Here is a 26,344-nt window from a genome sequence, read left to right as displayed (position 1 = left end):
GCGACCAACTGCTTCCGGTAACCATCAATGAGTTTCTTACAATGCTCTGCTGGAATTTTAGACCATTCTTCTTTGGCAAACTGCTCCAGGTCCCTGATATTTGAAGGGTGCCTGCTCCAAACTGCCATTTTTAGATCTCTCCACAGGTGTTCTATGGGATTCAGGTCTGGACTCATTGCTGGCCACCTTATAAGTCTCCAGTGCTTTCTCTCAAACCATTTTCTAGATTTTCTAGTGCTTTCTGAAGTGTGTTTTGGGTCATTGTCCTGCTGGAAGACCCATGACCTCTGAGGGAGACCCAGCTTTCTCACACTGGGCCCTACATTATGCTGCAAAATTTGTTGGTAGTCTTCAGACTTCATAATGCCATGCACACAGTCAAGCAGTCCAGTTCCAGAGGCAGCAAAACAACCCCAAAACATCAGGGAACTTCCTCCATGTTTGACTGTAGGGACCGTGTTCTTTTCTTTGAATGCCTCTTTTTTTCTCCTGTAAACTCTATGTTGATGCCTTTGACCAAAAAGCTCTACTTTTGTCTCATCTGACCAGAGAACATTCTTCCAAAACGTTTTAGGCTTTTTCAGGTAAGTTTTGGCAAACTCCAGCCTGGCTTTTTTATGTCTCGGGGTAAGAAGTGGGGTCTTCCTGGGTCTCCTACCATACAGTCCCTTTTCATTCAGACGCCAACGGATAGTATGGGTTGACACTGTTGTACCCTCGGACTGCAGGGCAGCTTGAACTTGTTTGGATGTTAGTCGAGGTTCTTTATCCAACATCCGCACAATCTTGCGTTGAAATCTCTTGTCAATTTTTCTTTTCCGTCCACATCTAGGGAGGTTAGCCACAGTGCCATGGGCTTTAAACTTCTTGATGACACTGCGCATGGAAGACACAGGAACATTCAGGTCTTTGGAGATGGACTTGTAGCCTTGAGATTGCTCATGCTTCCTCACAAATTTGGTTTCTCAAGTCCTCAGACAGTTCTTTGGTCTTCTTTCTTTTCTCCATGCTCAATGTCGTACACACAAGGACACAGGACAGAGGTTGAGTCAACTTTAATCCATGTCAACTGGCTGCAAGTGTGATTTAGTTATTGCCAAACCTGTTAGGTGCCACAGGTAAGTTACGGGTGCTGTTAATTACACAAATAAGAGAAGCATCAGATGAATTTTCGAACAGTGCCAATACTTTTGTCCATCCTCTTTTTTCTGTTTGGTGTGGAATTATATCCAATTTGGCTTTAGGACAATTCTTTTTGTGTTTTTTCATTTAAGACAAATTAAATGAAAATAATAATACCAAAGAATTTGTGTTTGAAATCATTTTCAGGAAGAAACTGAGTATTATCTGACAGAATTGCAGGGGTGTCAATACTTTAGGCCACAACTGTATGAGCCTGTCCACTATTTTACATGACCCCAGAGCATCCAGGTCAAGGTGTCTGTCTGAGTCAACCTAAGGTCTGCTCGCAATCAACCCTGGTGACAGGGAGCGAGAAGTAGGACTTACGGATGCCACAGCACAGGATGGACTGGGCAACACAACGAGGATTCCTTCCACCGGGTCTGCCTGAAGTAAGAGCGGCCCCTGCAGGCTGAAGGCTTTAGTGAGGTGGAGGTCCCCCTAAGGCCGACCAGCCAATATCCCTGCCCCTATCTGACGGAACTCGATTGCCCTCATACTGTGACAGTGATAGGGCCCACTCCGGGGGGCTTGCACATTGGTCGCCTCACAGGGGAGGGCTCCTGGCCCGATCGGGCTCGCAGGCTTCACATAATTTTTGGCTCTGGCATGTGGCAAAAAATTAACCCCTCCAGAAATGCATGCGGCATAAGGGAACGCGATTTACTTTTCCCAATCATATTGCAGCCAGGTCTAATTCATATGAGGGTTGAAGGGAAGGCAGGAGGGGAAAAAAACGCCATCTTTAATCGCAGCGAGCCTCCAAGATCGGAGTCACACTTACCGCGTCCTGTGATCCACGTGCTCCTGTCGCTGCCTCTGCGCTGCCCCGCGCTCCTGTCCTCCGGGTAGGGCAGGCCGTTCCTCTCCCTCTCCCTACCTGCCATGAAGCCAGGGGCTCAATTTGATCGGCGTCCGCCCTAGCCAGGGGGTGGCGCCGGGAATGACGTCACGCCGGAGGCGGGGCTTCCGCCCACAGCCCAGTCACGGCCGAAGCCGCGGACTAAATTTTGCCTGCACGCCCACCCGCCGCGGGGGGGGGGAACGGACCAGCGGCCCGCAGGCCGAAGGCTCCAGTCCCTGCCGCCGAAACCCGGCGCCCACGTCTGGCTGAAGGAGGGAGGAAGAAGGAGAGAGGAGAGGGAAGGAGGATTGCTCTACACTTCCTAAGATGCCTGGAGCTTCCCGGAACACTGCTGCAGGCCCTCCCCAGCCCTTCATACCTGACTCCTGCTCTAACCTGTTGCCACCAGGTAGAGGGGATGGGGTTAGTTTCTGGATGGTGCAGGCACCCTAGCTCCATCTAACCCCTTCAGGGGGTGAGGAGAGGGACCGTCCGCCGCCTTGCAGCACCGCCGTCTAGCGTTGGTGGAGCAGTGGGGGCCGCACAGACTAGTCTTGTGCCTCTGTGCAAGCCCATGGTTTCAATACCTAGGGGTGGACAGGGCTAAATCTGGCATCGTGTCCCACGTCGCGGGAGAGGATACGTGGAGGGACACTCGCACGTGCTCGCCCGTTGTTGGTTTGGGGAAATCGGACCCTTTCAATAGGATCCATTGCCCCTGTCTCTTCTTCATAAAATAACAAACAAAAATAGATGTCTGGGGAAAAAAACACAGATATGTCCCTCGGTGCGGGAAAGGATACGTGGAGACGATACTCAACACGTGCTCACCCGTTGGTGGTTTGGGGAGATCGGACCCTTTCAATAGGATCCGTCGCCCCTGTCTTATCTTCATGGAAAAAAAGAGAGAAAAAAAAAAAAGTCTGGAGAAAACCAGACACGTGTGCCTCCAAAGACACTAAGCAAAAAACTGATTTCCGCCCGCAATAGGGGTGAGGGTGTATACTATGGAGGAGGAGCTAACCTCTTTTTTTCACTTAGTGTCAGCCTCCAAGTGGCAGAAGCATACACCCACAGTATCTGTGTCCCCCAATGAGGCGAAGGAGAAAAATATTTTTTTTCCTCAAAAAAATTTTTAGTGCACAAATTTTTATTTTCACAAGGGTACCAGGATAAATTGGACCCCAAAAGTTGTTGTCCAGTTTGTCCTGAGTACGCTGGTACCCCATATGTGGGGGGGAACCACTGTTTGGGCACACGTCGGGGCTCGGAAGGGAAGTAGTGACATTTTGAAATGCTGACTTTGATGGAATGGTCTGCGGGCATCATGTTACATTTGCAGAGCCCCTGATGTACCTAAACTGTGGAACCCCCCCACAAATGACCCCATTTCGGAAACTAGACCCCCCGAAGGAACTTATGTGTGGTGAGCACCTTGAACCCCCAAGTGCTTCACAGAAGTTTATAACGCAGAGCCGTGAAAACAAAAAATAAATTTTTTTTCCTCAAAAAAATGATTTTTAGCCAGCAATTTTTTTTTTCACAAGGGTACCAGGATAAGTTGTTGTGCAATTTTTCCTGAGTACGCTGATACCCCATATGTTGGGGTAAACCACTGTTTGGGCACATGTCGGGGCTTGGAAGGGAGGGAGCACCGTTTGACTTTTTGAGCGCAAAATTGGCTGGAATCAATGGTTGCACCATGTCACGTTTGGAGAACCCCTGATGTGCCTAAACTGTGGAAACCCATCAATTCTAACTCCAACCCTAACCCCAACACACCCGTAACCACAGCCCTAACCCCAACACATCCCTAACCCTAATCCCAACCCTAACCATAACCCCAACAACACCCCTAACCCTAATTCCAACCCTAACCCTAATTCCAACCCTAACCCTAATTCTAATTCCAACCCTAACCCTAATTCCAACCCTAACCCTATGTCCAACCCTAACCCTCTTTCCAACCCTAACCCTCTTTCCAACCCTAACCCTAATGGAAAAATAAAAATAATTTCTTTATTTTATTAGTTGTTCCTGCCTATGGGGGTGATAAACGGGGGATTTATTTACTTTTCATTCTATTTTGATCACTGTGAGAGTTTATCACAGTGATCAAAATGAATGAAAGGAAATTGCAGCCGGCGGACGCACTGCGCATGCGCCCACCATTTTTCAATATGGCGGCGCCCATGGTCCGGGACCGCGGGACACCGGGGGGTGGGAGGGGGGGAGATCGGAAGGCGGGGGAGCGGAGGGAAGGCAGGTGGGGGGCAGATGATGACAACGGCGGCACATCGCCACTGTCATTCAGTGGCGGGGGCAGATCACCTAGGGTGACCTTTCAGTGACCTAGGGGGGACTTTAAAGTCATGACGCCACATAGTCAGATTGGTACCAGTTTTCATGACGCCTATGTGGCGCCATTGGTCGTGAAGAGGTTAAAAATCAGATGCTACAGATAGTTGCAAACATCAGCTTCTCCTATTCTTTATTCACTCAGCTTTGTCTTTAACAACACCTCTCATCAATAAGTCTCAGTGGCGACTTTATGAGAAACACTGCATATTGTATTGAGTCAGATGGTGACCATACTTTCAAGAATTTTTCAGAATAAGGCCTCTTTCACACTTCAGTTTTTTACAATCAGTCACAATCCGCCAGGTTTTGAAAAAAACGGATCCTCAATTTTCTTTTGAGGATCCGTTTTTTTTCTCCATTGACTTTCATTAATGGCGGATTGTGACGGATTGCTGTCCGTTGCATCCGTTTTTTTTGAGGATCCGCCAAAAGTTGCTGTCCGTCACCATCCTCAAAGATTTCAAAACGGATCTTGCAACGTTTTTTTTTTCTGGCGGATCCTCCAGACACTCATTTAACCCGAAATTCTTTTCTCTCTCTCTCTCTCTCCTTTTCCAGGCTGCGATTCCTTTAAAATTCTTCATTTTGCGGATCCATCAAAAAAACGGATGGGTGGCATCCGTTGTCATCAGTTCTAAAACGGATCCAGCATCCGTCCTTTTGGCGGATTTTGACTGATGCAAAAAACTGAAGTGTGAAAGAGGCCTAAGCTGTCATGTGTCAAGATGGGCAACAACACTAGTTCTAGCCATTACAGGACTCAACGCCCATCTCTTAATTTGCAATTGACTCTAAGCTCATGGGGAGGAAGCTATCTGCTATGATGTCTGCCATACAGAGCACAGCATACAGAGAGGAATTCCTGCTGTTCATCCGTTATATAGCATGCAGACAGAAGCATGGAGGAAATTATATAGCAGCAGTGAGAAGTCTAGTTGTGAATCAAGCTTTGGGGGTGAAAAAAAAGAATTGTAAGAGCTCAAACCTATGTTAATTTACATTCTTTGAAATCTTCTCTCCTCATTCACTCCTCTTTATAACAGTTTGCTGTCTACCCCATTCCTCATATTACGCCTACTGTATCTCCTCTAACCCTTTCGCGCCAGATCCTGCTTTTGCCTTCGTGACCAGGCCAATTTTTTAAATTCTGTCACTTTATGAGGTCATAACTCTAGAACGCTTCAAAGGATCCTGGTGATTCTGCCATTGTTTTCTCGTGACATATTATACTTCATGATAGTGGTAACATTTTGTTGATATGACTTGCATTTAATTGTTAAAAAATGGAAATTTGGCAAAAAATTTAAAAATTTCGCAATTTTCAAACTTTTAATTTTTATGCCCTTAAATCAGAGAGTCATATCACACAAAATAGTTAATAAATAACATTTCTCACATGTCTACTTTACATCAGCACAATTTTGGAAACAAAATTTATTTTTGTTAGGAAGTTATAGGGGTTAAAAGTTGACCAGCAATTTCTCATTTTTAGAACAAAATTTACAAAATCATTTAATTTAGGGACCACATCACATTTGAAGTGAGTTTGGGGGCTCAACATAACAGAAAATACCCAAAAGTGACACCATTCTAAAATCTGCACCCCTGAAGGTACTCAAAACCACATTCAAGAAGTTTATTAACCCTTCGGGTGCTTGACAAGAAAGAATGAAATATGGAAGGAAAAAATAAACATTTAACTTTTTTTCACAAACATTTTATTTCAGAACCAATTTTTTTCACTTTCACAAGTGTAAAAAGAGAAAATGAACGATAAAATTTTTTGTACAATTTCTCCTGAATACGCCGATAACCTGTAAGTGGGGGTAAAACCACTGTTTGGGTGCACACAGCAGAGCTCGGAAGGGAAGGAGCGCCGTTTGACATTTTCAATGCAGAATTGGCTGGAATTGAGATCGGACGCCATGTCACGTTTGGAGAGCACCTGATGTGCCTAAACAGTGAAAAAAAACCACAATTGACACCATTTTGGAAACTAGACGATTCAAGGAACTTATCTAGATGTGTGGTGAGCACTTTGAACCCCCAAGTGCCTCACAGAAGTTTATAATGTAGAGCCATGAAAATAAAAAATCATATTTTTTCCACAAAAATAATGTTTTCGCCCGAAAATTTTTATTTTCCCAAGGCTAACAGAAGAAATTAGAACCTCAATGTTGTTGTGCAATTTGTCCTGAGTACGCCGATACCCCATATGTGGGGGTAAACCACTGTTTGGGCACACAGTGGGGCTCAGAAGGGAAGTAGTGACGTTCTGGAATTGCATACTTTGATGGAATGGGTCTGCGGGAGTCATGTTGCGTTTGCAGAGCCCCTGATGTGCCTAAACAGTAGAAACCTCCCACAAGTGACCCCATTTTGTAAACTAGACCACCCAAGGAACTTATCTAGATGTGCGGTGAGCACTTTGAAACCCCAAGTGTTTCACTAAAGTTTATAATGTAGAGCCGTGAAAATAAAAAAAATCCTTTTTTTTTTTCCACAAAAATGATCTTTTAGCCCCCAATTTTTTATTTTAACAAGGGTAACAGGAGAAATTGGACCCCAAAAGATGTTGTCCAATTTGTCCTGAGTACGCTGGTACCCCATATGTAGGAGAAAACTACTGTTTGGGCACACAGTGGGGCTCAGAAGGGAAGTAGTGACATTCTGGAATTGCAGACTTTGATGGAATGGGTCTGCAGGAGTCATGCTGCGTTTGCAGAGCCCCTGATGTGCCTAAACAGTAGAAACCTCCCACAAGTGACCCCATTTTGGAAACTAGACCACCCAAGGAACATCTAGATGTGTGGTGAGAACTTTGAACCCACAAGTGCTCAACACACATCTAAAATTTATAATGTAGAGCAGGGTATATAAAAAAATCATTTTTTTTCCACAAAAATGATCTTTTAGACCCCAATTTATTATTTTCATAAGGGTAACAGGAGAAATAAGACCCCAAAAGTTGTTGTCCAATTTGTCCTGAGTATGCTGGTACCCCATGTGTGGGGGGAACCACTGTTTGGGCAAACGGTGGGGCAAGGAAAGGAAGTATGATGGAATAGTCTGCGGGCGTCATGTTGCAGGCCCCTGATGTGCCTTAACAGTGGAAACCCCCCCAATTCTAATTCCAACCCTAACCCACCTCTAACCCTAATCCCAACCCTAACCATAACCCTATCCACAACACCAACACACCCCTAACCCTAATACCAACTATAACCCTAACCACAGCCCTAACCCCAACACACCCCTAACCCTAATCCTGACCCTAACCCTAGCCCCAACTCTAACCCTAACCCCAGCTCTAACCCTAATTTTAGCCTCAATCCTAACCCAAGCTTTAGCCCCAACCCAGCGCTAACTTTAGCCTAACACTAGCCCTAACTTTAGCCTAACCCTAACTTTAGCATAACCCTATCTTTACCCTAACCCTAACTTTACCCTAATCATAACCCAAACTTTAGCCTAACCCTAACCTTAGCCTAACCCTAACTTTAGCCTAACAATAACCCTAACAGTAACTCTAACCCTAACAGTAACCCTAACTTTAGCCTAACAGTAACCCTAACAGTAACCCTAACTTTAGCCTAACAGTAAAACTAACCCCAACTAACAGTAACCCTAACTTTAGCCTAATAGTAACCCTAACTATAGCACTAACCCTAACAGTAACCCTAACTATAGCACTAACCTCAACTATAGTATTAAACCTAACGGTAACCCTAACCATATCACTAGCCCTAACCTGCCGTATCTGTTTTTTTTACTTTGTGACAAGATCACTGACTGGCACAGCTGCTGCCAGCAGTGCTTGTCACACTGTTTCTCCTCTCATCTCTCACTGACAGGAGATCAGAGGAGAAACAGCGTTACTATGAGGCAGATCACCGGAAAAGTTTGTTGCTACAACAAACTTTCCCAGTGAGCTCTCTCATTGGATGCTGTGACGCTGATGTCATCAGGACCTGAACCATCCGGTCGGGGGTCACAGGAAGCATTGTGCGCAGGGATCCCCACGTTATAAGGTACGTGGGGGTCCCAGGGGACACAAAAAAGCCAACCGTAGACAAACGTCAGCGCTGCAAAAGCCCAGCAAGAGCCAACATTTATCTACCATCGGCGGTAACAAAGCGGTTAATAATCTCGCCCCATTCCAGCCCCTTTAATTATCTTGGACTCTCCAGAATGCATCACTATCACTGAAAGTATCAAACAGTCTACTCCTATGTAGTATGTATTTGTTGTTTATCTGGTGACCTTGATTGTTGTATGTGCAATGTTATCACTATGTATTTGGGTCACTGTTTTTTTGTATCTTGTTTTACTGCCTGTTACATAAAGAATTAAAAAAAAAAACTTGTAAGAGCACAGCCTGATCTTTCAGTGGCTCACACTGCTCTACTAGTTTTCTCACTCTGCTCCTCACTGTATAGCATAATAGGAGGTGTTGGCTGACACTTCACTGTGCTAGCAGTTACTCTTATCTGGAGATGGGGGTTTTTTTTTGCAAAAAGGATAAGTCAGGAGGGAGAAGTGTGTCAGAAGTGGAGAAAGCAGCAGACTTCTCTGACAATACTGTATATCTTACAATGTTTCTTCTATTCGCTTGTATGATTACTTTATGCAAAGTTTTTTAAACCAGAGTTCAAATGTAAACATTACATATAATATTCTGCCTTTATCTCACCAAATGTGTGCCAAGTTATTCTGAGGGAGTCCAGATTGCATGAATATGTCTTTAACTTCAAGTCCGCTCACATAACCATCCATGTCCAAGTCAGTCTGAAGAAAGATGTCATCATAACGTAACTTGTCTGTCAGAGGAACAACCCAATTTACCGCTGGCTAATGAATGAAAAAATAAAACCATGCTGTCACAGCAATAATTTATATTGCAACTACATAAGAAAATATTATCCTTTGTACCTGAGTTGGTTTTGATGAATGCTTGGGTGACAAACTGCCTGCACTGTTTAAACTGCTCATGCTGCCATGAGATGGAGTGGAACGAAGACTATCCTTTGGAGGAGGGCTGGCAGGAAGGACAGGGACGGCACCAGGAAATGTTGGCGTTTTCTTCCTTTTAGTAGGGGGAATTAACGACTGTGGTAAAACCGTTGGGACTGGCTCCTTCTCTAAAGCTCTATATACCAGATGCATTGCCTGCAAAAGGGAGAAATACATTTTTACATGCTAATCAGCTTGCAAACACAAGTATATGAGAAGAACACCTGACAACTTTTCTTCTACTGTTTCAAGGCAAACGAGACAATTACAGGTGGGCATATGCTCTATACAGCCAACGCTATACACGTACACGTGATATCTGGCATAAAAATACAGTGAATGATGGGAAGTGGACAAAGGGCACTACTTAATACCTCATTGTGAATGAAACTTAAAATACTGGATAAAAAAATGGAATTAAGAACTTACCCATCCATAAAATCTCTGGCATACTTGGTATACTTAAAAAGAAAAAGATGCAATAATACATTTCACCTGCCCATTGAGGAGCATAAAGCTCAGGGCATATAGAGGGTGATAAATGTATTCAATTATCCTGATTTCCAATGTAAGCTTCAATATGATCTTAGGGTCAGAATCTGAGATCAGCCTAGTGACTGCAATGTTCATGCTGTGCAGAAGTGATGCCACCAATGCAGTCGGTCAGCACTATGGGGAGAAGCCGAGAGCAATAATGGAACAGCAGAGGCTTCAACAGATAAACACTACTTATTTTAATGCCAAACTGTTGTCCAATTTAATTCACAAATTGCGCTAACATATTAACCCCTTGGAGATGCAGAAGTTCCTTCTTCCTTGCCTTTCAAGTGCCATAATTTAATTATTTTCTATCAATATTCCCGACATACGGGCATATTTTTTGCAAGGCAAGTTTTAGTTTTGAATGTCACAAATTATTTTATCATATAATTTACTGTAAAATGAGTAAAATACACGAAAAGGGTCACGGCTAATTTGCATACAAGTGGCACAATAAGGCCGGAGTCTAAAACATATACAGTAGTGTTCAAAATAATAGTAGTGTGTTCAAAAATGAGTTACTCACAAAATCTTTATACTAGTTTTTATTTCCATGCATTGAGAACATTGCATAGAAGAAACTGATTCAGCTCACCCCTTGAATGTCTTTAAATCTTCAAGCAAGGATCACGTTCCTGTCAAGACGTACACAGCATGAATTCTTATGAAGAAAGATCCAGCTCAGAAGATGATAAAATGCAAAGCTTTATTCAAAATCCAGATAAAATTGAACATACCCGACCGGGAGACCCGGAGGAAAGGTTGCTGAGGGAGGACTGGACGCGTTTCGAACAAATGAAATTTTTCTTAGACTCAGTACGTCCCCCATGTGCAAGTAACTAGTATAAAAGGTCAATACACAGGTGCTGATCATAATTAACAGATCCACAGGACAACGTTACAAACAAAAAACAAGAAATGTGATATTTAAACAGAAATAAGATGCATAATAGACAGAAATTAATAAAAACAATTAATAATATAGCATGAACTCTTTTTTAAGGTTTAACCCCATAGGAACTGGAGAATCCAGTATGAGAATGCATAGGGCTTCCCTATCTCGCAAGAACCTTTCCCTATTTCCTCCCCGTGGATGTTTAGCCACATGTTCAATTGAAAAAGTGTTGAAATAGGAAGTATCCCTATTATGAGATATAATAAAATGTTGAAAACATTTGAGATATTCCGTGTGGTGGGGTGAATATCATAAATATGTTCCCGTATACGTTCCTTTAATCTTCTAATAGTGGAACCCACATATTTTAACTTGCATTGTCGACACTCAATAATGTATACAACATATTCTGAGTTGCAATTCAAAAATTCGGAATATTACAAATTTTATTGGTAATAGTATTAGAAAAATTAATAGTTTTAGTTGAGTGTGAACACGTTTTACATGGAAATTGTCCACGTTTGAAATATCCCCTGGTGGACAACCAATGACTTTGAAAGAAAAAGTAGCATTGAATAACCTTAAATCAAATTCTGACAATTTTTCCTGTGAATGTAAATCTATTATTGATGAGGGTATGGTTTTAGGGTTTTTTTCTGTCAAACAGTCAGAATTCCTTTTTGTTAATAACCCCCTTGGGACCAATTATGCATGCATTTCCTAAAATACATAAAAAGGTGTTTCCCCCTCCCATGCGTCCCATTGTCTCGGGAATTGGTTCTTTCAGTGAACACCTGGGACAATGGTTGGACTCCATTCTATAGCCTCTTGTACGTCGTATACCTGTTTTTTTTTAAGGTTTCCAGGGATGTTTTAAAAACTTTTTTTAGGCTGTGTGCCCACGTAGCAATTTTAAAGCGTTTTTGCCGCGATTTTCGGCATTCCTATGGCATTCCGCACATGCTGTGCTAATGCTGCGCTTTTTTCCACGGCGGAATCGCATCGCGGATAAAAATCGCAGCATGCTCATTCTTTTGTGCGGAATCGCAAAGAATTGCCGCGATTCCACACCCATAGGAATGCATGAGAATCGCTTATTTTCCGCATGTGGCTATGCCCACCATGCGGGAAGTTAAGCGTCTCATGTGCGGTTTGTACCCACGGTGTGGAGGAGAGGTGACTGTCCTCCAGGCCCTGGGTACCATACCCCTGTAAAAAAAAAATAAATAAAAAATAAAAAATCGGGGTATATTTACCTTCCGGCGTCCCGCGCTGCATTCCCGGTCCAAGGTCCTGTGATGACGTGGTCTCGCGAGATCGCTATAGCAACGCGAGACTACGTCATCACAGGTCTCGCAAGGCATTATGGGAACGCTGAGCCCCGGGATGGCAGCGCGGGACGCCGGAAGGTACATATACCCCGATTTTTTTATTTTTTTTTAGCATTTTAACATTCTATCTTTTACTATTGATGCCGCATAGGCGGCCTCAATAGTGAAAACCTGGTCACACTTGTCAAACACTATGTTTGACGAGTGTGACCAACCTGTCAATCACTTTCCAAGCGATGTGCAGCAAAATCGCGATCATAATCGCGGTAAAATCGAGGTGAAATCGCGCGGAAAAAAACGCGCGATTTCTGGGAAGGAGTCCGGTTTTTAGTGTCCGGAATAAAATGCTACATGGGCACATAGCCTTAATGTCTCTTGGGATCCTTCGTGGTCTTGGTTATGTTGTGATGTCATTGCATTATATACTAGCATACCTCATAGTGTGGCAATCACCGCGGTGTTGTTTCATTTAAACAAGTATGGTCATTTCAGTACGGAATTTCAAGATATTGCTGTGGTTCTCCGCTTTTTATTAACACACAATTATTTTTTGTTCAACAAACAATTTTTTTTACAACAGACAGTCGTTTCAATGGGAGCTAAATTCTCCCCAATTGTCGCAAACTTAGTCATGGTGTGGTGGGAGGAGCTGTACATTTTTAACGTTGAGAATCCGTTTTTAAGTAATATTCAATATTCTAGATTCACTGATGATCTACTGTTGGTTTGGAACGGAGAACAGGCAGATATTTCTTCCTTCAATGATTATTTTAATTCTAATGGATTGAATCTTAAATTCACCTATAATTGTGACGGAGACGGAGACTCTTGGAGCAAGGCCTGGTCTCAAGGAGGGAAGCAAAAAAGCCACTTCTCTCCAGGAAAAACATCATGGACAGACTGATATTCTGCAAGAGGTACAGGGAGTGGACTGCTGAGGACTGGGGTAAAAGTCATTTTCTCTGATGAATCCCCTTTTCGATTGTTTGGGACATCTGGAAAACGGCTTATTCGGAGAAGACCAGGTGAGCGCTACCACCAGTCTTGTCTCATGCCAACTGTCAAGCATCCTGAAACCATTCATGTGTGTGAATAAAGAATGGTGCCAGAATGTCCTCCAAGAGCAACTTCTCCCAACCGTCCAAGAGCAGTTTGGCGATCAACAATGCCTTTTTCAACATGATGGAGCACCTTGCCATAAAGCAAAGGTGATAACTAAATGGCTCAGGGAACAAAACATAGAGATTTTGGGACCATGGCCTGGAAACTCCCCAGATCTTAATCCCATTGAGAACTTGTGGTCAATCATCAAGAGACGGGTGGACAAACAAAAACCTTCAAATTCAGACAAAATAAAAGCATTGATTTTGCAAGAATGGACTGCTATCAGTCAGGATTTGATCCAGAAGTTGATTGAGAGCATGCCAGGGAGAATTGCTGAGGTCCTGAAGAAGAAGGGTCAACACTGCAAATATTGACTTGCTGCATTAACTCATGCTAACTGTCAATATAACCTTTTGATACTCATAATATGATTGCAATTATATTTCTGTATGTGATAAAAACATCTGACAAACACACATAAAAACCAGAGGCCAGCAGATCATGTGAAAATATAATATTTGTGTCATTCTCAAAACTTTTGGCCATGACTGTATACAACGTAATTTGAATATCCTCAGAAACGACCATATAATGGATAATATCCTAGAACATGGTGTCAGGATTGTATCGAGACGGGCTCCTACTCTTGGTAGATTTCTTTCCCCCAGTTTCCTATTGTCAGCAATATAAATGGGGTAAAAGTCATTGGTTGTCCATCAGAGGATATTTCAAATGTGGACAATTTCCATGTAAAACGTGTTCACACTCAACTAAAACTATTAATTTTTCTAACACTATTACCAATAAAATTTTTAATATTAATGAATTTTTGAATTGCAACTCAGAATATGTTGTATACATTATTGAGTCTCGACAATGCAAATTAAAATGTGGGTTCCACTATTAGAAGATTAAAAGAACGTATACGGGAACATATTTATGATATTCACCCCACCACACGGAATATCTCAAATGTTTTCAAACATTTTATTATATCTCATAATAGGGATACTTCCTATTTCAACACTTTTGCAATTGAACATGTGGCTAAACATCCACGGGGAGGAAATAGGGAAAGGTTCTTGCGAGATAGGGAAGCCCTATGCATTCTCTTACTGGACTCTCGAGTTCCTATGGGGTTAAACCTTAAAAAAAGAGTTCATGTTATATTAATTGTTTTTATTAATTTCTGTCTATTATGCATCTTATTTCTGTTTAAATATCACATTTCTTGTTTTTTGTATGTAACATTGTCCTTTGGATCTGTTAATTATGATCAGCACCTGTGTATTGACCTTTTATACTAGTTACTTGCACATGGGGGACGTACTGAGTCTAAGAGCAATTTCAGTTGTTCGAAACGCGTCCAGTCCTCCCTCAGCAACCTTTCCTCCGGGTCTCCCGGTCGGGTATGTTCAATTTTATCTGGATTTTGAATAAAGCTTTGCATTTTATCATCTTCTGAGCTGGATCTTTCTTCATAAGAATTCATTGGGAACATTGCACCCGGTTTTCTAATTCAAAACATGAAGAGAAATGTATATAAATTTTAACTACTTTACAAAAAATAACAAAAAATGAACATTGGGCCGTTCTAAAAAAAAATTGCAATGTCTGCATTTGTGAATCACTAACCCAATATTTAGTTGTATATCCACAGTTTTTTTTTTTAGAACTGCTTCACATCTATGTTGCATAGAGTCAACCTACTTCTGGGCACCTGTTATTTCAGCCCAGGATGCTTGGAGTACATCCCACAATTTTTTGGCATTTGTTGACTTTTCCTCAGAAGCAGTGGTAATCAAATAAAATTACTCAAGCACAGAGAATCATTTTGGATTTATACCTTAGATACGTTGGAACCTAGGGGCTTAAATAGAGAGATAGACTGGCACATTTAATGATGTTTCATTAATCTTATTTTCTTATTTTTCAAATGCGCTAATTTTTCAAATGCATAGGTGAGTTTCACTTCATTTTTTATTTTTCTCATTTTTATTTTCACTTTCCATTATTTTTATCTCATTTTCATTATCATTATCATTTTGATTCCTATTTTCCTTATTATTTTTTCCTTAATTTTCATTTCACTTATTTATATATTTTTATTTTTTATCCATCATTAATTTTTATTTATTTTTTTATCCACAATTTTTTTCCCCTTTTTTTCTCATTTTTCTTATATTTTTCATTCTTTATTTTTTATTTTATCTTTATTTTTGTTTCCATATTTTTATTTTCCTATTTTCATTTTTTCCTCTCTCTTTATATATGCCAATTAAATTATATTGATGTTCTGCCTAGTAAACAATAGTTTACCTACTTACAACCTTCCTCTCAATGGCCCTAGTGTCACTCTACTTTATCTCCTGCCTCAACAAAGACGCCCTTTGTAACTTCTCCACCCTTCCCCTCATAATGGACTCCCTGGTGACCAGCAAGCAAGCCCTGACTAATGTTGTTTAGTTTCCATAACAACGGCTTCCATCTGATGTCATGTACGTGCGCAGTTGCCCCACAGTCACCTCACCTTGGACCCAAAAAGAACAATTATTTTCATCAGTCCACAAAATTTTTCTCCATAGGCCCGTTGATGTGTTCTTTGACAAATTGTATCTGCTTCAGTAGGTTTTTTTTCTTCTTTTTTTAAACAGTGGGACTTCGTGGCTATTTCTTGCCAAGACCTTTTTCACATTTCCGTTTTTTGATGTCAGTGTAAATCCGCCAGAATGTGAAAAAGCGGATCCATTTCCGTTGTGGCACAAACGGAGGCCACCGGATCCGTTTTTTGACGGATCCGCATTATCAGCTAGTGGTGGAAATTAAAGAAACATGAGCCTGGAAAAAGGAGAGAGAGAGAGAGAAAGGAGAGAAAGCGAGAGAGAGAATTTCGCCACCTCCAGAACGGTATTTCAGGGTTAAAATGTTTCCCGGAGCAAATCTCCCGGACATGCGCAATTAAAAATAGTGGACCATCAATTCAAAACAACGTTTCAGGGTCCGTCTGGTCCGCCTGGGAACCACTAAATTTTTCACGGATCCATCAAAAAACGGATGCAACGGACGACCGTCAATCAAAATCCGCCGGTAATGCAAGTCAATGGGAAAAAAACAGATCCGCCAAAAAAAATGGCAGATCCGTTTTTTTTGTAAAACGGCGGATTTTGACTGATGGCAACAAACAGAAATGTGATACAGGCCTAAGAGATTAGCTTCACTTAGGAGTCTTCTAACTGTCACAGTACTCACAGGTAACTTGAGACTGTCTTTGATCATTGTCCAAGCCTTTACTATTCTGGCTACTCTTCCATCCATTTGAATGGTAGTCTTCCATTCTCTTCTACGTCTCTCTGGTTTGGCTTTCCATTTTAGAGCATTAGAGATCATTTTAGCTGAACAGCTTATCACTGTTTGCACTTCTTTTTAAGTTTTACCCTCTCCAATGAACTTTTTAGGCCAGGGTCACACTTGCGAGAAACTCGCACCTCAATAAGGGGCACAGCCACCGGCACTCGGGACCGGAATGTGCGGCAGCATGTATTTCTATGCAGCTGAGTGCTCCAGTCAGAGTGCTAGCAGCAGTGCTGGGTATTGAGGTGCGAGACTCGTGCGAGTTTCTCGCAAGTGTGACCCCGACCTTAATCAGAGTACGCTGTTCTTCTGAACAATGTCTCGAATGACCCATATTTCTCAGTCTTTCAAGGAAAAATGCATGTACATGTCCTGACTTCACCCTTAAATAAGGACCACCTGATTCACACCGGTTTCTTCACAGAATGATTGACCTCACTAACTGAACTCCACACTGCTATTTTAAACACCCCCTTTCAATTAATTATTCTAATACACAGACTCAAACAAATGCAGATCATGAATGCGGAGTCTGTTGGTTTCTTAGAATCTACTGCACCAAATAGTAAATTGTTTGACAAGTGGTAATATAATTTATACCAAAAACAGTGATTAATCTGGGTAGTCATATTGGACTATTATTTTGAACACTACTGTAGATAGATAAAGCATCGGATAGCAGTCAGACCAACATTAGACGATGGGGCAGCTCAGACCAGAGATTATTTTCTCATGCCGATTCGGCATGAGAGAACAATAGCAGCATGCTGTGATTTGCAGTGAGACTCGACTCATTCGCACCCATACAAGTCTATGGGTGCGTGTGAAACATCGGACTGCACTCAGATGCTATCCCAGTGCTGTCCTATATATGCACAGTCAGACCATGGAGGAGATGGAGAAATTACTTTCTGTCTCCTCCGCAGCTGTGCTGGGATTCTGACATACTAGAGGATGGGAGCAAAGAACACTGACTCGCAGCAGAGCAGGAGCCAAAGGTCATTAGCATCTCGCATCTGATGCCATACGCTAGTCTGTTTCCAACATAAAAGTGAATTCAGCACACATAATATTGTCCAGTATTAGCTAGGGCCTGTTTCACACTTCCGTTTTTGTGTCCGCCAAACGGATCCGTTTCCGTTTTTTTGACGGAAACGGATGCAAACGGATCCGTTTTTAAAAAAACGGATCCGTTTTTTTTTTACGGATCCGCGGTAACCGTAATGGAAGTCTATGGGACAAAAAAAACGGATCCTGCAAAAAATGGCGGATCCGTTTTTTAACGGAAAACAACGGATTTTGACGGATTTGAAAAAACAGAAGTGTGAAACAGGCCTAAGCCTGTTAAGATTTTTTTTGAGATTAAGGACTTTACTACAATAGAAGAATAGGGTTTTTACACAAGATGCCCACAATTCAGGAGCTGTGGGAGGTTCTCTTTAAAACAAATATCTGGCAGAGAAGTACTGACTTTGTAATAAATGAAGCAATTGTGAACAAACAAGTTTAGTAATTATTCCATCTAATCAAGACACCCCTAGAATTTTATGATATAACTATATAAATGTCGGAAAAAGAATATTTGGATCTATGCATCATAACAGGTGAACATCAATCTTTACACAGCAGTATTGAGAAATAAATGTAGTATTTTCGTCTCCAAAAAATATATAATGTATAAAAAAAAAAAAAAAAAGACCTAAAAAATGATACTCTATTCATTCTGAATTTTGCATTTTTTTCTGTTCAGTACCTGTACCTGTGAAGGAACTTTGGTGGATTATATTAAGATAGGTAGTAATATGGTACTTACCACTGCAAACTCATCCCTGTCCAAGTGTCCATCCTTATCGATGTCACTCAGTTCCCACACCTGAGGATAACCATCATTTACACATAACTAAAAATGTACATTCTAAACACTCAACATGTAAAGTGGTTGTCCACTATTTTTTTCAACGTCTAATTAATGTTTAATCGGCAGGGGTCCAACATCTGGCATAGATCAGCTGTTATTGGTGTCAGCAGCAGCTGAAGTACGGTAATCACTTGCAGAGCTGGCCATCTTCTGGTAATGACCACTGCAGGGTACTACACCACCTGCCTCCTATTGATTTTGAATAGGAGTAGTATGTGCAGTACCCTGCAACCCTCAGAAGACTGAGCAGCTCCGCAAGTGAGTATATCTGGCCAGTTGCAGCCGCCGCTAACACCGATAACAGCTGATCGGCGGGGGGAGTCATCAATGAAATAGTGGACATATACTTTAAATATTAACACATTAAAATTGTAAATTTATGATCTGCTTGTTCAAACTAAAAAGAACAAATGTTATATTATCAAGTTAAACAAGTGAGTCTAGGGATTAAGACAGCGACTTCAATTCAGTGTCTCAAGGAATGTATTTGTAACGCATGAAATAAACAACATTAATTAGAAACAATCAGCTGAAAGAGCAACTGTGACCAGTTCAAAAGTAGACAGTTTTTGCTCTTCTTTTATTCCCAGTGCTCCATCGAGAATGTTTTTGTTTTTAAATCCGCAATTTGATTCCAGATATATGGGCCTTCTTATATACTACTAATTTTTGTGGTCATTACAAGGGGGTATGGCTCATAAGTTTTCAAGGGGGCAAGGAATACGGAAAGGATCAACACAAAGAAAATAGAAAAAAATAGCCTCTTTGACCTGATGATGGGTCATTTTTAACATATACTGTAAAATTTGTAATATTGTATGGGTTCTTCTATCGCTTTATGTTTACAGTTTCTATCCAGACTTGTGGGTCTCCATGGTTACAGACTACAAACTCAGTGTAGCCTGATCCTGTAGTCACCTTCCCTCCCTTTCATGTTTCCCATACTTTTTGGTAGAACACAATAATTACATTGGTTACAAAAATATATATTATATATACAGTGCCTTGACAAAATATACATATCCCAAGTAGTTTTCTACATTTTTTCACATTACACCCACAAACTTAAATATATTTAATTGGGATTGTATGTGATATTATGAAACAAACTTAGCAAGTATTCGTAAAGTGTAAACACCATACAAGGTTTTCAGATTATTTTAACAGTATAAAACAAAAATTTGTGATGTGCAGAGTAAATATTCTGTAAGACCGCCTTTCGCTGCAACTACTGCTGCAGGTCTTTTGTGGTATGTCTATCTCTATCAGCTTTGCACAGGCAGGTAGAAATGTTAGCCCTTCTTCTTTGCAAACTAGATCTAGGTCACTGAGATTGGATGGAGAGCATCTTTGAACAGCAATTTTCATGTCTTGCTACAGATTCTCAATGGAATTTAGGCCCGGACTCTGACTGGGCCATTCACACACATGAATATGCTTTGATCAAAACCACTCCACTGTAAGCTCTGGCAGTGTGGTGGAGATGGTACTTTCAGAGTGATGAGTACTGTTAGTTTTCCACCACACATAGCGTTTTGCATTTAGCTTCATAAATCCTAGTTTGGTCTCATATGACCAGAGCAACTTCTTCCACATACCAGCTATTCCCCCTACATGGCATGTGAAAGAAGGTGCTTTGGTCAGATTTGGGTTATATGCAGTAAGCTATATGTTGCGGAAAAACTAACGCTGCACCTCACCCTGAAAACACCATCCCCATCGGCAACCATGGTGATGAAAGCATCATGCTGTGGGGATGATTTTCTTCATTAGGGTCAGGGATGGATGAAGCTAAATACAAGACAATCCTGGAAGAAAACGTGTCAGAGGCTACAAAAGACTTGAGGCTGTGGCAAAGGTTAATGATAATGACCCTAAACTTACTGCCAGAGCTATAACAGAATTATTTAACCCCTTTCTGACATCTGGCATAATATTCCGTCCATGTGACCTCAGCCAATTTGACCATAGACAAAATATTACATCATTACGATCAGCAGCACACACGGGGGTGCACGGGCGATAGCCGTCAGGTGTCAGCTGATTCTGACAGCAGACATCCGGTACTTTAAGCCCCGAAATGCTTCGATCGAACACGATCGCATCTTTCCGGAAGCCGGTACAGGGTCGACAACTCCTCTGCCTTTGGATAGGAGACCACGCGGCGTAATGCGGGGTCCCCGATCGTTGCCATGGTGTCTCAATGCCATCAGGATGACATCCGGGTCACCAGACCTAGCAAACTTGCTAATCATGCTCAGTGCATGATCAGCAAGTCTCTCTTTTCAGTACAGCAATGACAGTGACAGCTTCTATGGCATGCAGATGCTGCTTCATCTGCATGCTATAGAAGCGATTAGCCTGCAAAAATTGATTGTCCCATAGTGGGACTAAGTAAAAAAAAAAAGTTATAAAACGTAAAAAAAAAGTTAAATACTTGTAAAAATATACAAAAATAATAATTATAAAAAAATCAATATATTCTATCACTAAATAAATGTTTGAATGAAAAAAAATTGAGACAATAGAAGTGCACATATTTGGTATCACCGCATCCACAATGACCCGACCTTTAAAACTGTCCCACTAGTTAAACCCTTTAGTGAACACCATAAAAAAAAATAAAAAAGACAATGCTTTATATTCATACCGCTGAACAAGAAGTGGAATAACACGAGATGAAAACGGCGGATATAAATAAACATTGTACCTCTGAAAACGTCATCTAGTCCCGCAAGAAACGAGCCACCATACAGCTCCATCAGCGGAAAAATAAAAAATTTATAGCTCTCAGAATAAAGTGACACAAAAATCATTATTTTTTCTATAAAATAGCTTTTATTGTATAAAAGCGCCAAAACATAAAAAAAAATATAAATGAGGTATCGCGGTCATCGTACTGAATCGAAGAATAAAACTGCTTTATCAAAACTGCTAATAAAACTGTTTTACCACACAAGGAACGGTATAAAGGCCCCCCAAAAAAGAAATTCATGAATTGCTAGTTTTTGTTCAGTCTGTCTCCCAAAAATCAGAATAGAAAGCGATCAAAAAATGTCATGTGCCCGAAAATGGTACCAATAAAAACGTCAACTAGTCCCGCAAAAAACAAGATCTCAAATGACTCTATGGGCCAAAATATGGAAAAATTATAGCTCTCAAAATGTGGTAACGCAAAAATTATTTTTTTGCAATAAAAAGCGTCTTTTAGTCTGTGACAGCTGGCAAACATAAAAACTCGCTATAAGGACTCTTTCACACGTCCTGATATTTCCGGTACCGGAGGTGTCAGTGTCCGTGTGTGTAATACGTGTGTCAACCGTGTGCCACATCAGTACCACAAGGATGGTGTCAAGGAAGAAGCGTTGCAGTAAGCGCTGTTCCTCGGGTGCTGAACATGGCTCTTATCATTCTCCCCTGCTCAGCCCGGCTGGGAACGGAGCCTCAGTGACTGGAGGTAACCTCTATGATGTCACCCCCGGTCACTGACGCTCCATTTCCAGAAGCTCATTCACAAGTGGTTCTCAGTCTGGTCGGTCGCATCTTTGCACCAGCCAGGTTGAAAACTAATTATCCCCCAGACATGGATTACGGCGTGGGACAGTACGATAGATATGTATGGTATATTATTGTTTTTTTATTTTACTTTTATTACAGGAGTACGAGGGCTTCAGAGGAATTAGGCGAGGTTGTAAGTATGGTTTAATTAAGATTATTAAAGTAATCTGTGTCATTTTGTCAATTAAAGGACCTTATTATTTACGATACAACTATAGGATTAGTAATGGATAGTTGTCTTATAGACAATACAAAGGTGACATCAACCCCAGAAATATGAACCCCACTTGCCACCACAACAAGGGAAGTGGGAAGAGCCAGGCAAAGCACCAGACTTGGTGCATCTAATAGATGTGGCTTTTCTGGGAAGCTGCAGGCTGCTATTTTTAGGCTGGGGGGTCAATATCCATAGCCCCTTACCAGCCTGAGAATACCAGCCCCCAGCTGTGAGCTTTAGCAAGGTTAGTTGTCAAAAATGGGGGGGACCTCACACTGACCCCTCTATTCTTGATAACCAGCCTGATGACAGCTGAGGGTTGCAGCTCCCAGCTGTGACTTTTGCCTGGCTGGTTATAGAAAATTACAGGGGAACCCATGCCGATTTTATCATTTATTTATTTATAGCGCAGGCGGCAGCTGAAGAATACCCCCATCAGCGACTCCTGCTGTCACTGTTATTAGCAGCAGCAGGTGTAAGTTGATAGGAGTAATAGTTCCATCAGCCGCCTCCTGCTGTCTCTTTTATCACTTAAATGCAACTCTCAACATTCTCCTCTGCTCGCGCCGATCGCCGGCAGAGCAGGGGAGAATGATGAGAACCGTGTTCAGCACCTGGCGCCGGGTAACAGCACTTACTGTAACGCTTCTTCCCCGGCGCCAATGCGTGTCACATGGATGACATCCATGTGTGTTATGCGCATGCACGTGTGCAGGACATTTTGTGGCCCGTGCGGACATTAAAAAATGGACATGTCAAGTGTTTTGCCCATGGACACACGGTCCATGGAAACGCACTGACATGTTCACAGACCCATTCACTTGAATAGGCAAATAGCACTCCGCTCGTCCTGAGTCTCTCCGTATGGCTAAGTTGTACTGTACAGTCACATATGGGGTATTGCCACGTTCAGTAGAAATTGTGGGACAAATTTTGTTGCCATTTTTACCCACTTCTTATGTGAAAATGTAAAATCTTTGGTGGTAAAAATGTAGTTATCTTGTCTTCACTGCCAAATGATATAAAATTCTGTGACACACCCATGGTGTCAATATGATCACTGCACACCTAGATGAATTCATTGAGAGGTGTAGTTTGTAAAATGGGGTCACTTATGGGGGGGTTCTTCTGTTCTGGCACCTCATGGGCTCTCCCAGTGGGTTATGGCACCTGCAAACCATAACAGTAAAATCTGGCGGTCCTTCCCTTCTGAGCCCTGCTGTGCGCCCAAACAGTGGATTACCCTCAGGTCAGAGTACTCAGGACAAATTTCACAACTCTTGGGATCCAATTTGTCCCATTACCCTTGGTAAAATTGGATCTGACGTAAATTTTTGGTGAAAATAAGTTAAATGTTCATTTTGTTTAAACATTTCAAAAATTCCTGTGAAGCACCTGAAGGGTTAACCTCTTCACTACCAAGGGTGGTTTGCACGTTAACTACCGGGCCAATTTTTACAATTCTGACCACTGTCCCTTTATGAGGTCATAACTCTGAAACGCTTCCGTTGATCCCGGTGATTCTGACACTGTTTTCTCGTGACATATTGTACTTCATGTTTGTGGTAAAATTTCATTCATATAACTTGCGCTTATTTATGAAAAAAACGGAAATTTGGCGAAAATTGTGAAAATTCCGCAATTTTCCAACTTTGAATTTTTATGCCCTTAAATCACAGAGATATGGCACACAAAAAAGTTAATAAGTAACATTTGCCACATGTTTACTTTACATCAGCACAATTTTGGGACAAAAATTTTTATTTGTTAGTAAGATATAAGGGTTAAAAGTTGACCAGCGATCTCTCATTTTTGCAACACCATTTTATTTTTACGGACCACATCACATTTGAAGCCACTTTGAGGGGTCTATATGATAGAAAATACCCAAAAGTGACACCATTCTAAAAACTGCACCCCTTAAGGTGCTTAAAACCACATTCAAGGAGTTTATTAACCCTTCAGGTGTGTCACAGGAATTTTTTGAATATTTAAAAAAAATTAACATTTAACTTTTTTTCACAAAAAAAATTACTTAAGGTTCAATTTTTTTTATTTTACCAAGTGTAACAGGAGAAATTGGACTGCAGAAATTATTGTGCAATTTGTCCTGAGCACGCTGATACCTGATATGTGGGGGGGAACCACTGTTTCGGCGCATGGCAGAGCTCAGAAGGGAAGGAGCGCCGTTTGACTTTTTCAATGCAAAATTGGCTGGAATTCTGATCGGACGCCATGTCGCGTTTGGAGAGCCCCTGATGTACCTAAACAGTGGAAACCCCCCACAAGTGACCCCATTTTTTAAACTAGACCCCCTAAGGAACTTAGCTAGATATGTGGTAAGAACTTTGAACCCACAAGGGCTACACAGAAGTTTATAATGTACAGCGGTACAATTAAAAAAACATATTTTTTCCACAAAATGATCTTTTCACCCCCAATTTTTATTTTCCCAAGGGTAACAGGACCCTAAAAGTTATTGTGCAATTTGTCCTGAGTACGCTGATACCCCATATGTGGGTGTAAATGACTATTTGGGCACATGGCAGAGCTCGGAAGGCAAGCAGCGCCATTTGACTTTTTTGGCTGGAATTGAGATCAGACACCATGTCGCGTTTGGAAAGCCCCTGATGTACCAAAACAGTGGAAACCCCCCACAAATGACCCCATTTTGGAAACCAGACCCCCCAAGGAACTTATCTAGATGTGTGGTGAGAACTTTGAACCCCCAAGTGCTTCACAGAAGTTTATAACGCCCAGGCGTGAAAATAACAAAAAAAATTTTTCCCACAAAAATGATATTTTTGCCCCAAAATTTTTATTTTCCTAAGGGCAACAGGAGAAATAGGACCCCAAAAGTTGTTTTGCAAATTGTCCTGAGTAGGCTGATACCCCACATGAGGGGGTAAAACACTGTTTGTGTGCATGGCAGAGCTTGGAAGGGAAGGAGCACCATTTGACTTTTTCAACGCAGAATTGGCTGGAATTGAGATCAGATGCCATGTTGCGTTTGGAGAGCACCTGATGTGCCCAAACAGTGGAAACCCCCAATTCTAACCCTAACCCTAGCCCTAGCCCTAGCCCTAGCCCTAACGGGAAAATGGAAATAAATACATTTTTTTAATTTTATTATTTTTCCCTAACTAAGGGGGTGATAACGGGGGGTTTGATTTACCATTTATGGCGGTTTTTATGTTTGGCAGCTGTCGCACGCTAAAAGATGCTTTTTATTGTAAAAATAGTTTTTGCATCACCACATATTGAGAGCTATAATTTTTCCATATTTTGACCCACCGAGTCATGTGAGGTTTTATTTTTTGCGGGACGAGTTGACGCTTTTATTGGTATCATGTTCGGGCATGTGACATTTTTTGATCGCTTTTTATTTCGTTTTTTGGGACGCAGAATTTACAAAAACCAGCGTTTCATGAATTTCTTTTGGGTGGTGCGTTTACGCCGTTCTGGGTGCGGTAAAATTTATAAGGCGGTTTTATTCTTCGGGTCAGTACGGTTACAGCGATACCTCATTTAGGTCGTTTTTTTATGTTTTGTCGGTTTTATGCAATGAAAACAATTTTATATAAAAAAATAATTATTTTTGCATCACTTTATTCTGCGAGCTATAACTTTTTTATTTTTTCGCTGATGATGCTGTATGGTGGCTCGTTTTTTGCGGGACAAGATGACGTTTTCAGCGGTACCATGTATATGCGTCTTTTTGATCGCGCGTTATTGCACTTTTTGTTCGACGGTATGATAATAAATCATTATTTTTTGCTTCGTTTTTTATTTTTTAAGGGGTTCGCTTAAGGGGTTAACTATTGGGACAGTTTTATAGGGCGGGTCGTTACTGACGCGGCGATACCAAATATGTGTACTTTTATTGTTTTGGTTTTTTTTATTTCCAAAAAATGAATTTATTGGGGAATATTTTTTTTTTTTTTTTTAATTTATTTGGCGATTTTTTTTTAATTATTTTTACACTTTTTTTTTATTTTTTTTTTACTTTATTACAATGTCCCAGGGGGGA

General features: G+C 41.3%; 1 protein-coding gene across 4 annotated transcripts in view; it reads right to left on the bottom strand.

Annotated features, from left to right (window-relative positions):
• The window catches only part of EPS15L1 (epidermal growth factor receptor pathway substrate 15 like 1), a 428,822-nt gene that overhangs the window by 327,924 nt on the left and 74,554 nt on the right, over positions 1 to 26,344 (bottom strand). For all 4 annotated transcript variants that reach the window (XM_073559865.1, XM_073559866.1, XM_073559867.1 and 1 more), the window contains exons 8-10: positions 18,435 to 18,494; positions 9,320 to 9,556; positions 9,081 to 9,238 (exon numbers count right to left, since the gene is read on the bottom strand). In XM_073559865.1, coding sequence (XP_073415966.1) covers positions 9,081 to 9,238; positions 9,320 to 9,556; positions 18,435 to 18,494 — 455 coding nt within the window. The remainder of the gene's footprint in view (positions 1 to 9,080; positions 9,239 to 9,319; positions 9,557 to 18,434; positions 18,495 to 26,344) is intronic.

This window comes from Dendrobates tinctorius, unplaced genomic scaffold (assembly GCF_039654945.1).
Source record: "Dendrobates tinctorius isolate UK_male_01 unplaced genomic scaffold, ASM3965494v1 ptg000276l, whole genome shotgun sequence".
In the NCBI taxonomy this organism is placed as follows: domain Eukaryota; kingdom Metazoa; phylum Chordata; class Amphibia; order Anura; family Dendrobatidae; genus Dendrobates; species Dendrobates tinctorius.
The sequence above is the reverse complement of the archived record's forward strand: the minus strand, read 5'-3'. Positions and strand labels throughout refer to the sequence as shown.